The sequence below is a fragment of the Haliotis rubra genome, unplaced genomic scaffold (assembly GCF_003918875.1).
Source record: "Haliotis rubra isolate DU_JTF1 unplaced genomic scaffold, ASM391887v1 Scf995, whole genome shotgun sequence".
NCBI classification, from domain to species: Eukaryota; Metazoa; Mollusca; class Gastropoda; order Lepetellida; family Haliotidae; genus Haliotis; species Haliotis rubra.
The window spans coordinates 171,351-191,308 of NW_025767740.1; the positions used below are offsets into that span (position 1 = coordinate 171,351).

Consider the following 19,958-nt stretch of genomic DNA (forward strand, 5'->3'; position numbering starts at 1 on the left):
TACGTCTCATGTGAACTACAAATTTATGGTAAAATTAGACAACAGCCATTTAGAGTATCTGGGAACAAAAATCAAGTATGAGGTTTTCATTATCATATAACAATTTTTTAGCACGTCTGTTTTTGAAAAAAATGTTCTTTAATATTTTTTTACATGATGATGTGTTTGTGAATTCAACGAGCTCTTCTGTGACACTGTAGGGGTCATGTCAGACCACAATATGTCAGCTTCATTAATAAACTAACACTAAAAAGTGTAAAGGAACATCATAATCAATATCATCCTCTCATTTGTTTCTGTCACCCGGCAACAGTTCCACCACATCCCGTAGTTAAGGAAACTCGAGCTATAGTCGGCACAATGCCATATCAGATTTCAACCCAGCTTGGAGCATATGACCATTTCCCGGGTGGAACACCTGGGTTCTGGGAATTTAGTTAGGTGCTGTCTCTCTTGCGTAGCTATGGCTTTCTGTGAAGGATGTATACCGAGTAAAGCCATAAATCTTATATTGGGGAGCTCCGGCTTTTGCATGACGGCATTAGCAACGTTAAGCCTATTGATCTAAGTGTGATCAGACCCGCTCCTCAGCAGACCGTTATGTTTACTGTCGGTGGCCTGTCGAAAGAACGGGGTAGGGGCATGGCTAAGTTACCTGCCGTTCATAACCTACCTAGATGAATGACAGTCAGCAGGTAATGACTCCCCCCGTTTTGTTGACTTGCATGGGCTTTGAGTTAAACACTGGGAATAAAATACCGCTTCAAGAATGGATGAAAAGACAGGTAAGATATGAGACTTATTAATCTTTATTCCTTACAGCAGCACTTTCATGATTGAATAGGTGTGTTACAGGGGTACGAATGTTTCTGACACAGTGCGAGCTCCCTGCACCTACTTATTGCTGGTCGGATCCATCATTGACTGGACGTATATTAACATAGCACTTTAAATGGACATGCCACAAGGCTCTGTTACACATAAGTGCTTATTGATGTTTTGCATCTATACGAAGGGATTTTAATACCTTCAATTGTGGAATGTGTCACTGTTGTACTGTCTCTGTATTGTGCAAGACTTAATGAGATGAGTTTTTTGCTTAATGTGAGTTTTATTTAAGGGTTTTTCTGTTAGCATGTATCATGACAAACAAAACTTATTGTTTGGGAATTTAATTACACCACATATGATATTAATATTTCGGTGGGTTTATCATTTGGTTTAAAAAAATGTCCTGATTTGTGAGTGCCATTATTCACAAACTAAAATTATTGTTTTGATTTTAATTACACAACTGGTGATGAGAATATTTCGGTGGGTTTATCGGTTGGTGTTGAAATGTCCTGATTTGTAAGTGCCATTATTTCACTCAAGGACCTGAAACCTGATATACATCCGTGAACACATTTATGATCGTGTCTCTGCAAGTGTCTGTACTTACGTTAACTGTTTCTTGACCTAGACAAAGATTTGTGTTTGTCTCCAACAGCTTTATAAGATCACTCATTTGTGACATTGTCATTGTCAGGGAGAGATTCTAGCTCAAAGACAGTTACTGGACATTAACTAAAGGCATGCTTCATTGAGTCTTATACAAATGTCCTGTGTGCCTTGTTCTCGTAGTTCATGCTAGTATTGAAAATGATCAGTTGTTTTTCCATTTAATGGCTTTAATACCATCAGACATGGGTAGAGTGCAGGGGTTAATGTGACAGGTCACCAAGGTGTTCACTGTACACTGTGAGGGCAGTATATCACAATGTTAGTGTGACAGGTCACCAAGGTGTTCACTGTACACTGTGAGGGCAGTATATCACAATGTTAGTGTGACAGGTCACCAAGGTGTTCACTGTACACTGTGAGGGCAGTATATCACAATGTTAGTGTGACAGGTCACCAAGGTGTTCACTGTACACTGTGAGGGTAGTATATCACAATGTCAGTGTGACAGGTCACCAAGGTGTTCACTGTAACTGTTATATCACAATGTTAGTGTGACAGGTCACCAAGGTGTTCACTGTACACTGTGAGGGCAGTATATCACAATGTTAGTGTGACAGGTCACCAAGGTGTTCACTGTACACTGTGAGGGCAGTATATCACAATGTTAGTGTGACAGGTCACCAAGGTGTTCACTGTACACTGTGAGGGTAGTATATCACAATGTTAGTGTGACAGGTCACCAAGGTGTTCACTGTACACTGTGAGGGTAGTATATCACAATGTTAGTGTGACAGGTCACCAAGGTGTTCACTGTACACTGTGAGGGCAGTATATCACAATGTTAGTGTGACAGGTCACCAAGGTGTTCACTGTACACTGTGAGGGCAGTATATCACAATGTTAGTGTGACAGGTCACCAAGGTGTTCACTGTACACTGTGAGGGCAGTATATCACAATGTTAGTGTGACAGGTCACCAAGGTGTTCACTGTACACTGTGAGGGCAGTATATCCCAATGTTAGTGTGAACTAATGAAAACAATTCTATAACATATACATGTATTCCAGCGTTAAGGATTTTTCCTTTCCAATAAGGGGCTGTGGGTGGCCTACTAGCCTAAGGCGTTCGCTCGTCATGCTGAAGACCTGGGTTCAATTCCCCACATGGGCACAATGTGTGAAGCCAATACCTGGTGTCCCACACTGTGATATTGTTGGAATATTGCTAAAAGCGGTGTAAACCAAACTCACTCTTTCTCCAACAATGCCAACGAGCAGAATATACATAGAGCTAGCAGGCCTTTGTGTGTTTTAGAAAAGGCCTTCTAAATGGGGCAGATCATCAACAGTGTCCATTTGAAATGACTCATAGAGTTAGTGAAGTGTTATGTGGGGAGAGAAAAAGGGATGTGACTGATTGGAATTTTAGTACTGAAATATCAGCTAAAAGGGCTGAAATATAATGACATATTGATGAATAATACAATTCATTTTGCTATGCGTATTGATACAAAATTACCTAAGTAGACCTGCAGTTAATCCATTAATGTATTCAACTTCTGAACATAAACTACAGTTCGTTTGAGACTAAATGATACCGATGAATTGCAATCTAACACAAAAACAAATAGACATAAAAGAATCAAACCAACGGGGAGTGCAATAAAAACAACAGACCAACTCTCGAAAAAAATTGCATAATTTTTGTCACAAAAAGAAAAAAGTTGTTTAAGAAACCGTCATCAATTATTTGTGCGTTTTCCAAGTATGTTACAAGGGCGCATTGGCAACTAAAGGAACAGCGCGAAAAGCGAGATGCACGTGTATTAGTGACGTCAGAGACATGTGATTACTGCTGATTGACAAAGTGAGAAAATGAAAGTCTATAATTTACAAAGTCTATGATTTCTTCAAGGATGAAAATGACAGGGGTGACCCAAGTATGCAATTACTAAGTACATACAGCGCACTGCCTCTGCAGCTGGGGTACGTGTCATCTTGCCAGCTCAAAAATTTGATGAGAACCCGTTAACGCACGTGCATCTCGCTTTTCCGCTGTTCGTTTAGTTGCCAATGCGCCCTTGTAATAAACTGGGAAGACGCACAAATAAATGATGACAGTTTTTTAAACAACATTTTTATTTTTTTTATGATTGCAATTCATCGGTATCATTTTGTCTCAAACGGACTGTAGGTTGAGTATGATTTTATTCCCCCTCACTGTAATGGTTAATCATGATAATGTTAATAAATGAATACTTTTTTGACGTTAATTATGGTATGGATATTCATTTGTAACTATACACCATCAACAGTACACAATGACAAGGAACATATTTGTTGTGTGTGAATTACAGCCTAGTTCAAGTTGTTTCATAGGTAAGTTCTATACAGGCATTTAGTGACCACAGCCATTTCCAAAATGACTTTTAATGACATGAAGGCTTAGTGGCTTGTATGCCTTGCCTTTGGGTACAACAGTTTGAGATTGGCATCATGCTCAACTGTGAATACATGCTGAGTGGAACACAGGCTTACGTTCAGCAAATACTTCTACTGCAGTTACTCCTATCGTGTGATCGTGTGATTGCAAATTGTGTAGAAAATATGAACGTTTCATTTTTCTCATAGTGATCCTGAGATAACCTAATTCTTCAAAGACAACTTGATTCCCAATTATATAGAGACCAAGGGAATGACATGTGTAACTTAATATGAATGATTATTCTACCATGAATGTTTCAATTCTTATTGGTCAGTGAATATTCGACCATGAATTTTTCAATTCTGATTGGTCAGTGAATATTCTACCATGAATGTTTCAATTCTGATTGTCAGTGAATATTCGACCATGAATGTTTCAATTCTGATTGGTCAGTGAATATTCGACCATGAATATTTCAATTCTGATTGGTCAGTGAATATTCGACCATGAATTTTTCAATTCAGATTGGTCATTTACAGGTTTCAAATGACATTAACTAACTAGCGGAACATTTGGAATCTCACAGAGCATATTTAGTTTCAAATTCAATTTATCATAGATGAATGTACTGGTTACCTGGCTAGACATGTAAGACACGGTACCGAATGTCTGTTTAATAATTACAATCATCAGGCCAGAGTTTTCTGCTATTCTTTTTTGTTTGTTTATTGATTTCTCTCTATTTTTATTACTGTTGGGTGGGTGGGTGGGTGGGTGGGTAGGATAGAAATTAATCATTTCAGATGTTTGTTTTTGAGACAATTGTTGCCACATAATCAATGTCAGTTACACCTGTTTATATTGCAAGCCTTTCAGATATCTGTCATTTCACTTTATTTGCTTATGACTGTCTTTCATCTCTAGTGCTTAAACATTCCGATGTTGCTGAAGACTTTGTCTCTGTCTTGTGGAAGTTGTGTAGTTTACTGTTTGACTGGATATTGGAATCCAGATTGATCAAGGCCTTTGATCTTCCATACATTCCAGAAAACATGTCTGACCTGACCATCAGTGACACAAATAGTCCCTTTAGGAATTCCTGCCCTTTTCATGTTTGGCTGATCTCTGAATCCACAGGACTTAACTGACTGAAATCCAGTAGCCTGTAGTACTCTGTCTACTATCCTTAACTAGCTGGGGTGGTGGGGTAGCCTAGTGGTTAAAGCGTTGGCTCGTCACGCCGAAGACCCGGGTTCGATTCCCCACATGGGCACAATGTGTGAAGCCCATTTCTGGTGTCCCCCACGTGATATTGCTGGAATATTGCTAAAAGCAGCGTAAAACTAAACTCACTCACTCACTCACTCACTCACTTAACTAGCTATGTAACATCCTTTTCGGTAGATTCTGTGTTAGTATAGTGGAATATTACCCGCCAAGCTTAAGCAAGCAAGAAAACTTTATACCTGTTTATCTGTGGACCGACTTGGCCTTGCAGCTGCTACCAAGGTGTTGTGATGGTTATGTAATTGTTATATGGATATCTCCTGCTCCAATGGTTCTATATGCCTTTCGTCTATTCAGCATGGTACATCCAGCTACACTTGGCGGAATCCTACAACAGTGCCTGCACATCACTACTGTTTTGGTCAGGTCATAATTCGGACCATTGATTAATACCATTCCCATTGGAGATTTGGATTGATGGGAATATGTCTGGTTAAAGTGACTAGTACCTGTGACATCAGGTCAAACCCTTTGTCTCTTAGAAATGAAGGGTTGTGGCCTTGTTCCCATGTCAAATGAAGCACTGTCACGTGGTTTCAGCTTGTTTCCATGGCTGTGAAGCATTGTCACATGGTTTCAGCTTGTTTCCATGGCAATGAAGCACTGCCACATGGTTTCAGCTTGTTTCCATGGCAGTGAAACTCTGTCACATGGTTTCAGCATGTTTCCATGGCAATGAAGCGCTGTCACATGGTTTCCACTAATTCTTATTACAGTGAAGCATGTTGGCAATGGTTGTACTTTTATCAATCGTACATCCTCCTTCATTAATGAAGATATATTCCTGAGTGTAAGTGCAGAATTGTTTTGACCAAAGATGCTGTGCCTGAAGGTAGTTTAATGGATTCTGCAATCAATTATTCATCTCAATGTCATGATGGTGTGTTTGAGTCACCTCTGCAAATCAGTGCAACTCAGTCCATTGTCTGACTGGAAATTGGTTTAAAGCTTCCTGGAACACAATAAGCTGATAATAACAAAATTATATCCCTGAAATCCTCAGAATGTAAGGCTGTAACGATTCACTCGCATATTCGGTGAATCGAACCGTAGCCCTTCATGAATTCTTTGTTATTCGTGGTCACCAGAACTGAATATTAACGAGTATTTACGCTTTTTTAAGGGAGCATGTTTTACTTGAACCCTTGTGTACTTTTGGAAAGTGAGATATGCAAGAATTGAATGTGTACTAGCCTTGCAGTAGCGCAAGTGATGTGAGTTTGCCAAGGCCGCACATGGTACTATCATCTATAACTATTACATACCAAATTTGAGTGTCATGAGATCACTGGTTATTGCGGTGACAAATTAACACTGTCAACATGGGCGTTCCATATTGTACATCAATCACTTAACTACAATATTGTATTTGTGAATAATTATTCATATTCGTTACCCAATATTCAGGATAGGTATCATATTCGCCACATAGTGTATTCATTGCAGCCCTATCTGAGTGCACAATATTAACTACAAAATTATTAAACATAACAGTCAGGAAAAGTTCTCTCTGCAGTTAATTTGTCATAAAAGTTGAAAGACATGTTGAAATTTTGTTCTTTGTGCTTTTGTTACATAATGTCTCTTACCGATTTATGTCTGGAAACGTTTTTTGCCAGATCCAGAAGGTTTTCAGAAGCATAATTTATTCTGATGAAGTTATCTCTTGAGAATCAGTATGAGAATCATTATGAGAATCATTATTAGACATCCCACTTTGACATTTGCTTCAAGGAGAGACATATTATGTCACTTTTTGCTATTTCTTATGAGGGGGGACCACTTCCTGGCAGAACAGCCAGGTATGAGGGGGGACCACTTCCTGGCAGAACAGGCAGGTCTGCTGGGCGTTGCACGTGTGAAATTGAAATTTCATTACACATCCTTGTTGATTACCTGGCTGTTCTATCAGCAAGTGGTCCCCCTTTGTAAGAAATAGTGAAAAGTGACAACAAAATAACTTTTGTTAAACAACTTTTTTATTCAGGTGTCCAAAATTATGAGACAAATCATCAGAGTTGGTCTGTCAATTTCATGTGACTGTACAAAGTTTCGTTTTGTTGCATTTATTAGATTTTGTGTTAGTGAGCAATTCATCGATCTCAAATTAAATCAAACGGACTGTTGTCACCTTGACTTTTGAGAGTTTCTAGGACTTGTGTCCCACCCCACAATACATGTGGTCTCTCCTTAGGCAAGTGAGTTTGTTCAAAATTGCCCCTGTTCACCAGTGAATGGGTACCTGGTGGGCTAAGTCATATGACTGTTAGCCTTCTAGCACCTCACAAGCAGCATGCGTTATCTGGGGCCATTATTTCCATCATGTTGTATGCACTTAGAGCATGCCTGTGTGGTGTTGAGTTCAAGACTATGTAAGTGGCCATATTATCATTATTATTACAACTGGCATAGATTGCTTCAAACCTTTCCCCCCAGATGTCGTTAGCCAAACCTTTCAAGATATATTGGATGGGTATTAACTACAACTATACAGTTTAATTTTCTTGTGGATTTTTCTTTTCAAACGTCTTTAGTCTGTTGAAGGCGTGAGTGTTAGATTTGCTTAACCTTTGTGTAACCTTAACTCTGGTTCAAAGCTTTTGTGATGTGTTATCAAGATTCTGATAATTGTTTGTGTGTTTGTGATCTTTGAGTCAACAGAAATGAGCGCTGCAGTGATATACCAGTGATCGATACTTCAGCCCCATATCCAGGTCCGAGACAAGTGTCACATGGTCTTAATGTTGGGTTTCTCTCCGTGTGATTGAGTACTTGCGGATCTGAGAGAGTTTAATAACCCAAGGTGAAACTAGGAAACAGATAAGCCTACTCGGCCAAGGGCTGACTTTCAGGTGGAAGTTGTAGGTGTGTCTGGCATAGCAGAGCTCCTGTTGCCTTGGACACACAGTTTGTTTGGTATTCATGGAGACGGGTGGTGTGGTAGCCAAGTGGTTAAAGTCTTCGCTTGTCACGCTGAACACCCGGGTTTGATTCCACACATGGGTACAATGTGTGAAGCCCATTTCTGGTGTCCGTTGCCATGATATTGCTGGAATATTGGTGAAAGCTGGGTAAAACTAAAGTGTTTCACTCACCCTTCATGGGGAGTAAGATAAGAACCTCTTTAGGCCCACAGCACAGCTACAGTTTAAGAAATGAGCTTTGATAAATTATTCTGATATTTTGTATTCTTTATTGCTGCACTCCTGAATATTCAGGTAATATGATGGCAGTCTGTTTATCTGTGGCGTCCGACTTGACCTTGCAGCTGTTACCAAGGTGTTGTGATTTTTATATAATTGTCATATAAATATCTCATGTTCCAATGATTCTTTATGCCTTTGATCTGTGAATAAAATTATAATCTGGATGTGAAGATCCAGTGATAGACATCATGAATGTCCTGTTGGGACACTTACTATGACCTTCATCAACCAAGTTTGCAAGACATGGATCTACAAAGTGAAAGAAACTTATCAGATTTCTTATATGAATATACACGTTTAATGTGTTTTACTATTTGCATATCTCAGTTCATAGACGTCCTATTAATTGTTATTAGATCGTTGAACATATTTGCCAAGTTAACTTTTTTGAACAGTTTGGAAGAGATTTCCCTTGGCCATATTTTGCCACCATTGGTCAGATGCCAATCAGCTGAACCAGTCCTTTGGATCGCATTGACCTTGACCCTGAAACCAGAAACAAACTTGAGTGAATGGTCAACTTCATCTACTACAGCCATAAGTTAAGATCGATGGAGCCATCGATACAGATCAGCTACACATCTTAAGTAATGTAATACAAGATGCTCTGTTTTATTGCCTTTCCCTATGTATTTTCTCCTCTGTCACGTTTTTTTAGGGGGAATAAAGGGGGAAAGAGGCTTCACCCAGGCATTAATAATTCATACATCAAACCTTAAGCTCCAATAATATAGAGTAAAAAAACAACATCTCTTATTACAAAGTCTGTATAAACTTTTTGAAAGTACAACAAAATTTAATAAATAGTCTCTTTCAAATCTCTTAAGCACACCGAAGGCTAAAAGCGTAGTTCCTCGGTCGTCAGTATGCACCTATCGCTAAGTGCGATGTTTGACAGTCAGCCTGTTCTCAGTAGGTGATTGATGTATGGGTAATCAATACCACTGATCCAGTTGTCAATATCCTCCGTGAGTGGGGCCCGGTGACATAACAGTCCTGGTGTGTCCACATGCTTGGTGTTGGCAGAGTAAACCTGGAGGGGTTCTCAATGTTTCCCAGCGGTAATGATCCCTGTCGCTCAGCTACACATGAGATTATCACAGAGGCATTTAAAACAGTTTTCTCTCACCGATGACATTTTATTGATGTCAAGAGTGATCTTTTTGTATACCTATACCCCTGTTCTTTGTCAACAGCATTTGATCCATAGTGAATGAGTGAGTTTAGTTTCATGCCGCTTTTAGAAATATTCCAGCAATATCACGGCAGGGGACACCAGAAATGGGCTTCACACATTGTACCCATGTGTAGAATCAAACCAGGGTCTTCAACATGGTGAGCAAACTCAAGGCTACCCAACCTGTCCTTAAATTGACCCGTAGATATGAGACTAATGGCTATTGTTTTTCAACCAACAGATCATTATAAAACCACAATTTCCTCCACTTTTGTTTCCTATGCTGAATAGGACACCACATGCTTGTATGACAGCTGACAGGGATTGTGGTGGGTGCAGTTTGTGATCGGGATGATTGTGTGTCATCGTGACCCTGAGGCAGAAATTGGTGCTTCTATTATCAACCACCAGTTTGCATGTCCCAGATTATATATGTACTACTGTTATATAGTGTTGTAGACCAATGCATTAAAAGACACTCACTCACTCACTCACTCGAGACCAGTGAAGGTCCAGGTTAGAATTGATCTTCAGTAACCCATGCTTGTCGTAAGAGGTGACCAACGGGATCGGGCGGTCAGGCTTGCTGACTTGGTTGACACATGTCATTGTATCACAATTGCGTAGATCGATGCTCATGCTGATGATCACTGGATTGTCTGGTCCAGACTCGATTATTTACAGAACGCCACCATATAGCTGGAATATTGCTGAGTGTGTTGTAAAACTAAACTCATTCACAGGATCATTTGTTTTCTGCTTAGTTCTTCAAGAATGGTGTTTGTCTTAACCATTTGCGGTATAATCAAACATACTTCATTACTATATGATTCAGTGATATATTGCTAGCAGTCACACCACTTATTGCTATAACCCGCTTTCCTATATTCGTTTACCAATTAAGCATGTGTTTACCCTCATAGTTCCTGGTATATTGATATCTACTGTTTTCTGCTCATGGAATTACATAGCCTCAGCGCTGTGCTTGCACTGATGCAGTGTTCATTAGCCTGGAGCTATGGATTTGTTAACACAATATTACTGGTGTCATTAACACCTGTGCAAATCCAAGGGGACGTGTATTGACACTCTTGGCAGATTGTGCAAGCAGCGCAGGAAGAAGTGACAATGTCTGAAATGTCTCCAGCCTATTGTAAGGTTTGATCAATTGTGGTCGTTAAAGGCCACCGCTTTGCCTCTAGAGACAGGATCATTAACTCAGAACACAACAATAGAGTCTGGAGAGTAAGAGAGCCATCCATCAAAAGCCTTCAATCATTGCAGTTGTGATTTGTTAAGCTGGGTCCTTGTGAGGTACTTTTGCAGGAATTATGTTGTCTTTGCTAGTTCAAAATGAGGAGAAAGAATAGTTTTAATATGGAATTTCAATAACTTTTTCCAATGTAAAATTGTTTCAGAAAATTAACTTTGCCAGAAATATTGGTTCTGGGGAATAAAAAAAAAAGGCAGAATAGTTCACATGAGTTGAAAATGATGTAGTTTTATGCCACGTTGACTAAGCAATATTCCATAGATATCATGGTGACCTGTAGATAATGGTGTCTTTGCAGCAATATTTCATGCATATCAGGTTGACCTTTCTAAAATGGTGTCTTGGTGTTAATATTCCAAATACAGCATGTTGGCCATTTAATATGGTGTCTTGGCCGCAATATTTCAGATATATCTTGTTTGCATTTCAAAATGGTGTCTCGGCAGCAATATTCCTGTTATATCATGGTGACCTTTTCAAAATGGTGTCTTGGCAGCAATATTCCTATTATATCATGGTGACCTTTTCAAAATGGTGTCTTGGCAGCAATATTCCTGTTATATCATGGTGATCCTTTTCAAAATGGTGTCTTGGCAGCAATATTCCTATTATATCATGGGGGCTTTTCAAAATGGTGTCTTGGCAGCAATATTCCTGTTATATCGTGGTGGTCTTTTCAAAATGGTGTCTTGGCAGCAATATTCCTGTTATATCATGGTGGCCTGTACATAATGGTGTCTGGGCATTAAGAAACCAGGTATTGTGCATGTGCTACTGGGATACAATGATCCAGGTCACACATTACATAATCCCCAGATCTCCATTAGCTGTCTGGTACAAGAAGCATGGAGCACTTGTGGGGGGGAACCCATGGAATGATCATATTGATTTGGATGAGCCTGATTATAAGGTGTGCAGCTACTAATTGGCAGATGGCTGCAGGTCTTACTGTTTCTATACATTGTTGTGGTTTAGATCACGTAACACCAAGATTGCTGTCTGTGAATCATGGAGTAGACTTGTATATCCAGTAACATGTTTGTTTGCCAGTGTACAATGGTGGCTGTGTGTTGTGTCTGTAGCATTGTGTTGGGCTGGTAATACATTCCACACAACTGGTAATGTAATAGTCAGTCTAGCGTTGTTCTGATCGGACCACCACACTGTTGACTCACATAACAAGTGAACCCCCAGTTCTTCCTTTACTTACCCAACATTGACTTGACATATGATGTCTGCCTGTAATATGATACTTGATGTGTACTACAGTAATGAAATGTGAAAAGAGAAATGAACATATTCAGTCATAAGCATTAATAGTTGATATAGTAATTCCACCCTGACATTTTTCAATCCATGATTTTTATTGATCAAAGTGATATCAAAGGTTACAGCAGGCAATGACTGACTGAGTCACAGTGAAAGAGTATATATTTTAATGTAGAAGCTCTTCACACCTGTGAAGATCCGGGTTAGAATTGATCTTCAGTAACCAATGCTTGTCGTAAGAGGTGACTAACAGTATCGGCTGGTCAGGCTCGCTGACTTGGTTGACACATGTATCGTATCCCAGTTGCGTAGATCGATGCTCATGATGTTGATTACTAGATTGTCTGGTCCACATTCGATTATTTACAGACAGCCACCATATAGCTGGAATATTGCTGAGTGTCGCGTTAAATAACCAACCAACCAAAGAAACTCTTCACTTACACACCCATCCAGATGACCATTTTCTCTACTTATGTCTGTACATGTTTTTCATTGATAAGTCACAAGCAACAATATGTTCTGGATGGTGACTTGGCCAGATTATCAGATTGTTGATTAAACCATAAGCTCAGTGAATGAAAAAGGTGTGGCCTGGATCTTTGTATGAAGAAACTGTTTGGTCCAATTATTAAGAGCGTTGATCCTTGACCTCAAACCAGAATGATCCAAGCCCTGAACAAGCTCTCGATTAACGACTCAATTCTCAATCAGTAACGTCAACATGAGCGACTTTTGGTGCTCCTATGTCATGTATCGTTACACATGTCTACCATATCATTATGTCTACCTCATCACAGTTAAGATCAATGCTCATGCTGTTGATCACTGGATTGTCTTGTCACCGACTATGTACAGACTGCCACCATATAATTGGAACATTGCTGAGTGCAGTGTTACACAATAAACAAAACAATGGGCTTCTGTCTGCATGATGTGAAAGGTTAGCTGAGATCTTAACATTGCACAGGTTTCTTCGTAGTTTAAGTAATGCATGCATTAAAATCATTTAAATATAATGATAATTATGCTGTGAGTTGATGAGTCAAACAAACTCACCTGTATATTCATCACAGCCTGCTGAGGGGGCACATGGGCACGATATGTGAAGCCCATTTCTGGTGTACCCCACCGTGATATTGCTGGAATATTGCTAAAAGCGGCGTTAAACCATACTCATTCACTCACTCACTCACATCACTCACTCACTCACTCACTCACTCACTCACTCACTCACTCACTCACTCACTCACTCCACTCACTCACTCACTCACTCAAGCCTGCTGAAAACATCCTGTCATCTGATGCCACACCACGTATGGTGATCTCTGCTGTTACCATAGAGTTTGCATTTACTTTTGTCAGTGTGCCCTGGTAGAATAGAGACAAAAATAACTCTGTTTTGGTATTGTAACCAATGATTAATCAGTGATCGATTGTTGTTCTTGCTGTTTTGTCACGTTGATGAAATATTCTGACAATGGTTGTTGTGATCCTTTGAAACAAGATTAATCTTTAGAAATCAGAATTGACCGACAATCTCAGAAAAATGCCTACTAGGTATAACAATCAACTTGTAAACGTAAATTCTATACACTATCATATTTCATTCCATTAACTATTAAGTTGAAGCTATAAAGTGTGTCAATTTGGATAAAATGTTACAATTATGAAAAAGCTGTTATATCAGTAACAATATGTGTTCATCATTTGTATGACCATATCTGTTGTTAGAGTTGAATCAATGAGTAATCGAAGAAAATTCAGAGTTGCCATTGTGATGCATTCTCCGGAACACATGGGGTAATCAATTTCATGTAATTGACATCCATAGCATTGATGGATGTGTCACTGAGCAGTCGTCTGTAGCATGTAGTTTTCCCGTGTCTGTTGACACAAACAACATTCAGCGCAACGTGAGACAATAACCATCAAGCATTCTATCGCAATCAACCAATAGTAGCGTCTCAGTAAGCTGCCAATATAGCCTTCGATTATTTTAAAGTATTTATGCAATTGTTTGGTCTGGTGGATTTTACAACACTTGTTTTCTTTACAAGGATGTGATATTTTATGGATTACAACTTCTTTATTCTTTGTAACAATGTTTCGGGTTTGTTTCTTGCCCTCTCATCCATCACTTGAAGTTGTTTGTCATATAAAGTGTCATGGCTTTCAGTTTCGTTCAACTTTAAACTGCATATATACCATGATGTGAGACAAGTTTGGTCTAATATTAGAGTTATTTGTTCTTAACATTTAATCACCTCGGGAATATGCATTTACTATAGAAATTTTCATTTGACTCAGGTATGTGTTCCTTGCCTCGAGCCAATGGGCAAGCATTCATTTTCGATCCCTGCAATCTTAGTAGTCCTCAAGATACCTCTCATGGTGCTTAAAGGTTGTCTGTTCTTGCTGATATGTACCCAAATATTTTAGCATAAAATGCTGAAGATTTGCTGATGCTAAATAGAGATGTAACAATATGATGAGGCTGTGATATGATATGTATTCTTATAATAAGGGTGCAATACGATTCGTATCCCCATACAGTAGTTTTTATTATCCCCCGCAACGCGTTTTGCAGGGGGTATTAAAATGGACTCGCGTCTGTCGTCCGTCAGTCCGATCGTCGATCCGTCCGTGCACATTTGTCTTTTCCGTAGCATAACTCTAAAACCGTTCAATATTTCTTCACCAAACTTGGCACATACATGGATCTGGTGGTGTACTGGTGCCGATTGGTAGTTTTGGAATTCTGAATTAAATATTTTTGGCGTTTCCATGGCAACAAGTTCGACTTTGACTGAAATTAGTGGTAGTGCTCTTTTCCGGAACAGAACTCTAAAACCGTTCAATATTTCTTCACCAAACTTGGTACATGGATAGATCTGGTGGTGTACTGGTGCCTTTTGGTAGTTTTGGAATTCTGAATAAAATATTTTTGGCGTTTCCATGGCAACAAGTTTGACTTAGCCTGAAATTGTGGTAGTGCTCTTTTCCGGAGCAGAACTCTAAAACCGTTCAATATTTCTTCACCAAACTTGGCACATAGATAGATCTGGTGGTGTACTGGTGCCTTTTGGTAGTTTTGGAATTCTGAATAAAATATTTTTGGCGTTTCCATGGCAACAAGTTTGACTTAGCCTGAAATTGTAGTAGTGCTCTTTTCCGGAGCAGAACTCTAAAACCGTTCAATGTTTCTTCACCAAACTTGGCACATAGATTGGTCTGGTGGTGTACTGGTGCCTTTTGGTAGTTTGGGAATTCTGAATAAAATATTTTTGGCATTTCCATGGCAACAAGTTTGACTGAAATTGGTGATAGTGCTGCTTTCCGGAGCAGAACTTTAAAAACCTTTCAATACTCTCCTTCCACTTTTCTATATACACACCTAAATATTTGACATAATCATAAATCGTAGACATAATCATGAAGAGTATTTTGCCATTGAGGGGGATATTGATGACTTTGTCTTCTTGTTCATAAATTAATATTCTCTCCCTTTTCACAGGTGAATCACTGCCCAGAATTAAAATAAAATAAATTTCAGATGGCAAAGATGGGGTATTGTAGGGGTTAAACATGTAAACTTGAGGACACTGTGAAGATATTGCTGTTCATAGCCAACCAGTAAATACTAGAGAATCTGGTTCTTGAACAGTTCCTGTTACTATTCACATGTTTTTACATCATGTTTGTGTGGTTCGATGCTCATGCTGTTGATCACTAGATTGTCTGGTCCAGACCTGGTTATTTACAGACATCCTCCATACAGGTGGAATATTGCTGAGTGCAGCATAAAACAACAAACAAACAAAACATCAATAAGGTAATCAATTGTGTATGTTATGATACCGGAGTTGTAATCGATGGTTTGTTTTGTGACCTTCATATTGTGATGCAATATTGTATTGGTGTATTTTTATGCCGGTTAGGCTGAATGCTAAATATTGTTGTTATGGAATTAAGTACATAGATTGAGCTTGTTATCACTACCATATTAACACAGATTCACTTTCTGTTTCTTCTATTATCACAAACAAACAATGTCTTTTCTCTGAATCCAGTGTCATAACTTGGACTTTCATCAAAACTTCAGTCACTAAATATTCTCCAGATTCTTAAAATTCTTCCATGCAATCATCTAATGCTTCAAGTCCTCTACATAGTTTTAGTGGCCCTTGTTGGTTATCAACAAGGCTGTAGTGAGCAGTGTTGACCAATGGCCTGGTCCGGAGCCATGTGTGTAACACCCGGTTGATAACGGTCAATGGAGGAGTGATAAACCCAGATAGCAACATAAAGCAGTGTTCTCTATGGTAGCCAGGGCTTTATGGCCTGTTGTGACGGAGTCAGGTAGTGATTAGTGAGGGGGATATGTACCTTATGTACCATGTAGGTCAGGCTGGCAATTCCACAGTTTGACAGTGTTATTTATGTTCTCCAAAACATATGCCTGATACTTGCAGCAGTTGGATGAACAAAAACAATTCTGTATATCACAGTTAATATGTTTAATGCCGCAAAGAAAACTATATGTGTTACAGTCACTCTGTAAATGTGATCATTTTAAAATGTCCCAAATGCCTATGTATTTCAGTTTTTATGTTCGTGAGAAACAGAAAGGTTATATCAAATATTGGCTTTCTTATATTGACCCACATGGAAGCACAGTGATGAAAGACTGTTTCAGAAACTCAATTTTATTCAGTTTTTATGAAACATTGAACTAACCCTCAATGTGAATCAAGTGAATGAGTAGATCTGACTCAATATCAGACATTGTCATTCTGTCCGTGCCAAGAAGCTTGAGCACATGAGAGTCATAAACATGGATCAGCACTTGTAGCCAAGATGAACACTGTTGTGACTGTAAAGATGACTGGTATGACCCTTGTCCACTTTATTGATGATCTTGCCTTTCATCAAGTAGAGCACATTTGAACTCCAGTTTTACACATAATGCAAGCAATAATCTGATGTGTTTTCTTGAACACACTGGAGGATCAAAGAAGTGTTTTCAGAAAATCCCACGTCCCAACAAAATAGATACACACATAGCAATCAATACATTAAATAAAGCCGGTTTTATCCATAGTTTACTTCTTTTGATGTGCGGAGTAAATATTGGCTTGTTCTCCAGTCTTGAACATCTCTCTGAGCACAAGGTCTGTTTGACCTGAGCCAAGTTTCTGTCTGTGAGAAGTACCAGCTATATGACAAGGGTCTGATGAAGACAATTCAGTGGTCGATATTGTGTGTAACGATCCATGTCATAGGGGTATGTTGACACACGGTCAGCCAAGTCACTGAACCTGACCACCCCATCCATTTGGCCACCTCTTAGGATCAGGTTTCATGGATACAGTTAGGACTGGTATATGTAGATATTTTGAACCTGGTACCCAAGGTAGCCTTTCCCAACCCAATCTGAGTACCAGTTACAGCTTGATTGACAGACAATGTCATATTTTGATTGTCGACAATGTAACACAATGCCTGATATAGAATGGGCGAGTTTACCGAGCACATTTTTATGATTGAAGAACAAATATAAATGTAAGTTTGGTTCATTGTTTTGGTTCTATCAATTTACGGCATGTATCAGACTATTGATTTCATGTGACCAGATGCATGATGAAACAGGTCTGGATAGTTTAATCAGGAGCCGGACCTGTATTGAAACCTATTACCACCACCCAGGTCCTAGGGTGGCCTGTCACAGTCCTAGTTTTAGTGGATCTATTCTAACCAGAAACCCCACAGGGTCATCTGAGTTCATCATCAAAGTCTGTGAAGCTCCGCTTCATTAAGCAGGTGTCCCATGTAGGTAAAGCCTTTGCCTTGAGTTGTACTTCTTTCAAGAACATTTATGTCAGTATCATGTAGTCTCTGCCGTGTAACCTTGAACAAGGTCAAGACCTTATACTATATTGCTTAGAATGAACACGGCTTCACCTGGGTGTTTTGACGATAATAACTGAGCTACATGGCATTACAGAATAATTATGGGGGACAGAATAAAGGGCAATCACCACCAGTGCAAGATAATAATGGGTTGGACGTTAGAAAATATTTCCCTTCCTTTCACTGAGCTGTTCAGAAGTTCTGAAAACCGAAATTATTTGATGAATTGTACCATGCATAAAACATATTGTTGTCTTTGTCCATGTGGGTGTTCAATTCACTTGATCGAAAGTACATCGATCAAATGCTTCACAATGTAAGCAAGGTCACAAGTTGGTTTTGTTCGATGAAATGTGATATCTGAGTATACCTTTAGGCACTGGAAATTAATTTGACCATGCCATTTGAGTTTTAACTGTGCCAGTGGAACTCTTGCACAGGAAATTTGTGACTGTGATAGGGTATGCGATGACTTTTAGTATATAATTATTCAGATGAAGCCAAAAAAATAGACAGAAAGTTTCTATATAGTTCAGTGACATTTAGTCAAGAATCTAAGTTTGTAGACCCTAGAACAATCTTGTTTGAATACATTTTTTGTCTCTTATTACTAACTTTCAGACATACCAAACTAGATTTCATGCAGTCATATGTCTTCTGATGTTTCTACATATTTCTTTTTTGACAATTTGCATTCTGTAATCTGGTTTTCAACTGCTGTGCTTGTCTACCAATCCACATTTCTATACATACACAAGTACTATATATATGTAGGACTTGGATCCATGGCAGGCCTCAAATCCGTGGCTAGTTGCCGTACCTAAGTGACCCTAATCTGTGGCGGATTTCCTACTCATCGTCGTTAGAACATTTCAGCTTGGTAGAATAGGGGTTAATGGCATTTCATTTATGTGTTTCCAAACTTACTGATACCCCTGGGCCTTGATTTTGAAGCTCTGTCAACGCTAAGATCGGCTTATGGCTAATCTTGCAAATCTTTACACTTCCCCATTCAGGATTCAGCATTTTCAGTTTTATAATCTCACATATTTTTTCCATGTCATTCAAAAATGTTTTTGCATTGGGATCTTTTGATACAGGTTTGTTCTTTGTAGGTGGCTCCGCAATTGCAAAACCATCATTTTCTATGGTTTCCATTTTCTTAGGTTTGAAGATTTTCTTGAGATTACTATCGCCACGAATGGCTAGTGTCGAATAACGTTGGGAACGGTTAGGGATTATGACGTCATCGCGGAATGACATCATTACGAGATGTCGTCATGTAACAATCGAACAAACTGACCTGCCACGGATTAGGAAACCCGCCATAGATTAGAGACCCGCCACACATCTGAGTCCTACATATATTCTAAATATATATGATCAAACCATACTGTGGGCTCAAAGCATGTTTCTATTAAGTGATTGTCACACATGCTTTCGAGGCAGTGAGTGAGGGGGACACCAGAAATGGGCTTCACACATTGTACCCATGTAGGGGAATCGAACCAGGGCCTTCAGCATAACGTGTGAATGCTTTAACCACTAGGCTATCCTGCCACCCAGCATGAGCTTCAAGGCATTGAGAGATTGACTTCATAGCTGTCTGTCTTAGCTACTCTGAGAACCCTTCAAGGTGCCTTGGTTCAGTGAAGTTGTGTCAGGTCAAGTACACGGTCTGAGGGTAGTACACAGCACCTAGGGTCATAAACCTGTAGAGCACTCAACGCTTAACTGTAAACTTCGTACTGAATACACCGTAAAACACATCAACTTCTGTCAATATGAGCGACTAACCGGGTGGTCAGGCTCGCTGACTTGGTTGACACTTGTCATCGTATCCCACTTGCGTAGATTGATGCTCATGCTGTTGATCACTGGATTGTCTGGTCCAGACTTGATTATTTATAGACCACTGCCATATAGCTGGAATATTGCTGAGTGTGGCTTAAAACTAAACTCACTC

The 19,958-nt window shown here is 39.3% G+C and overlaps 1 protein-coding gene across 1 annotated transcript in view; it reads left to right on the plus strand.

The window, feature by feature from the left end:
- The first annotated feature begins 471 nt into the window (after window positions 1-471).
- The window catches only part of LOC124265785, a 123,100-nt gene continuing 103,613 nt past the window's right edge, over window positions 472-19,958 (plus strand). The window contains 1 exon segment of the mRNA XM_046700599.1: window positions 472-785. Coding sequence (XP_046556555.1) covers window positions 770-785 — 16 coding nt within the window. The 5' untranslated portion in view covers window positions 472-769.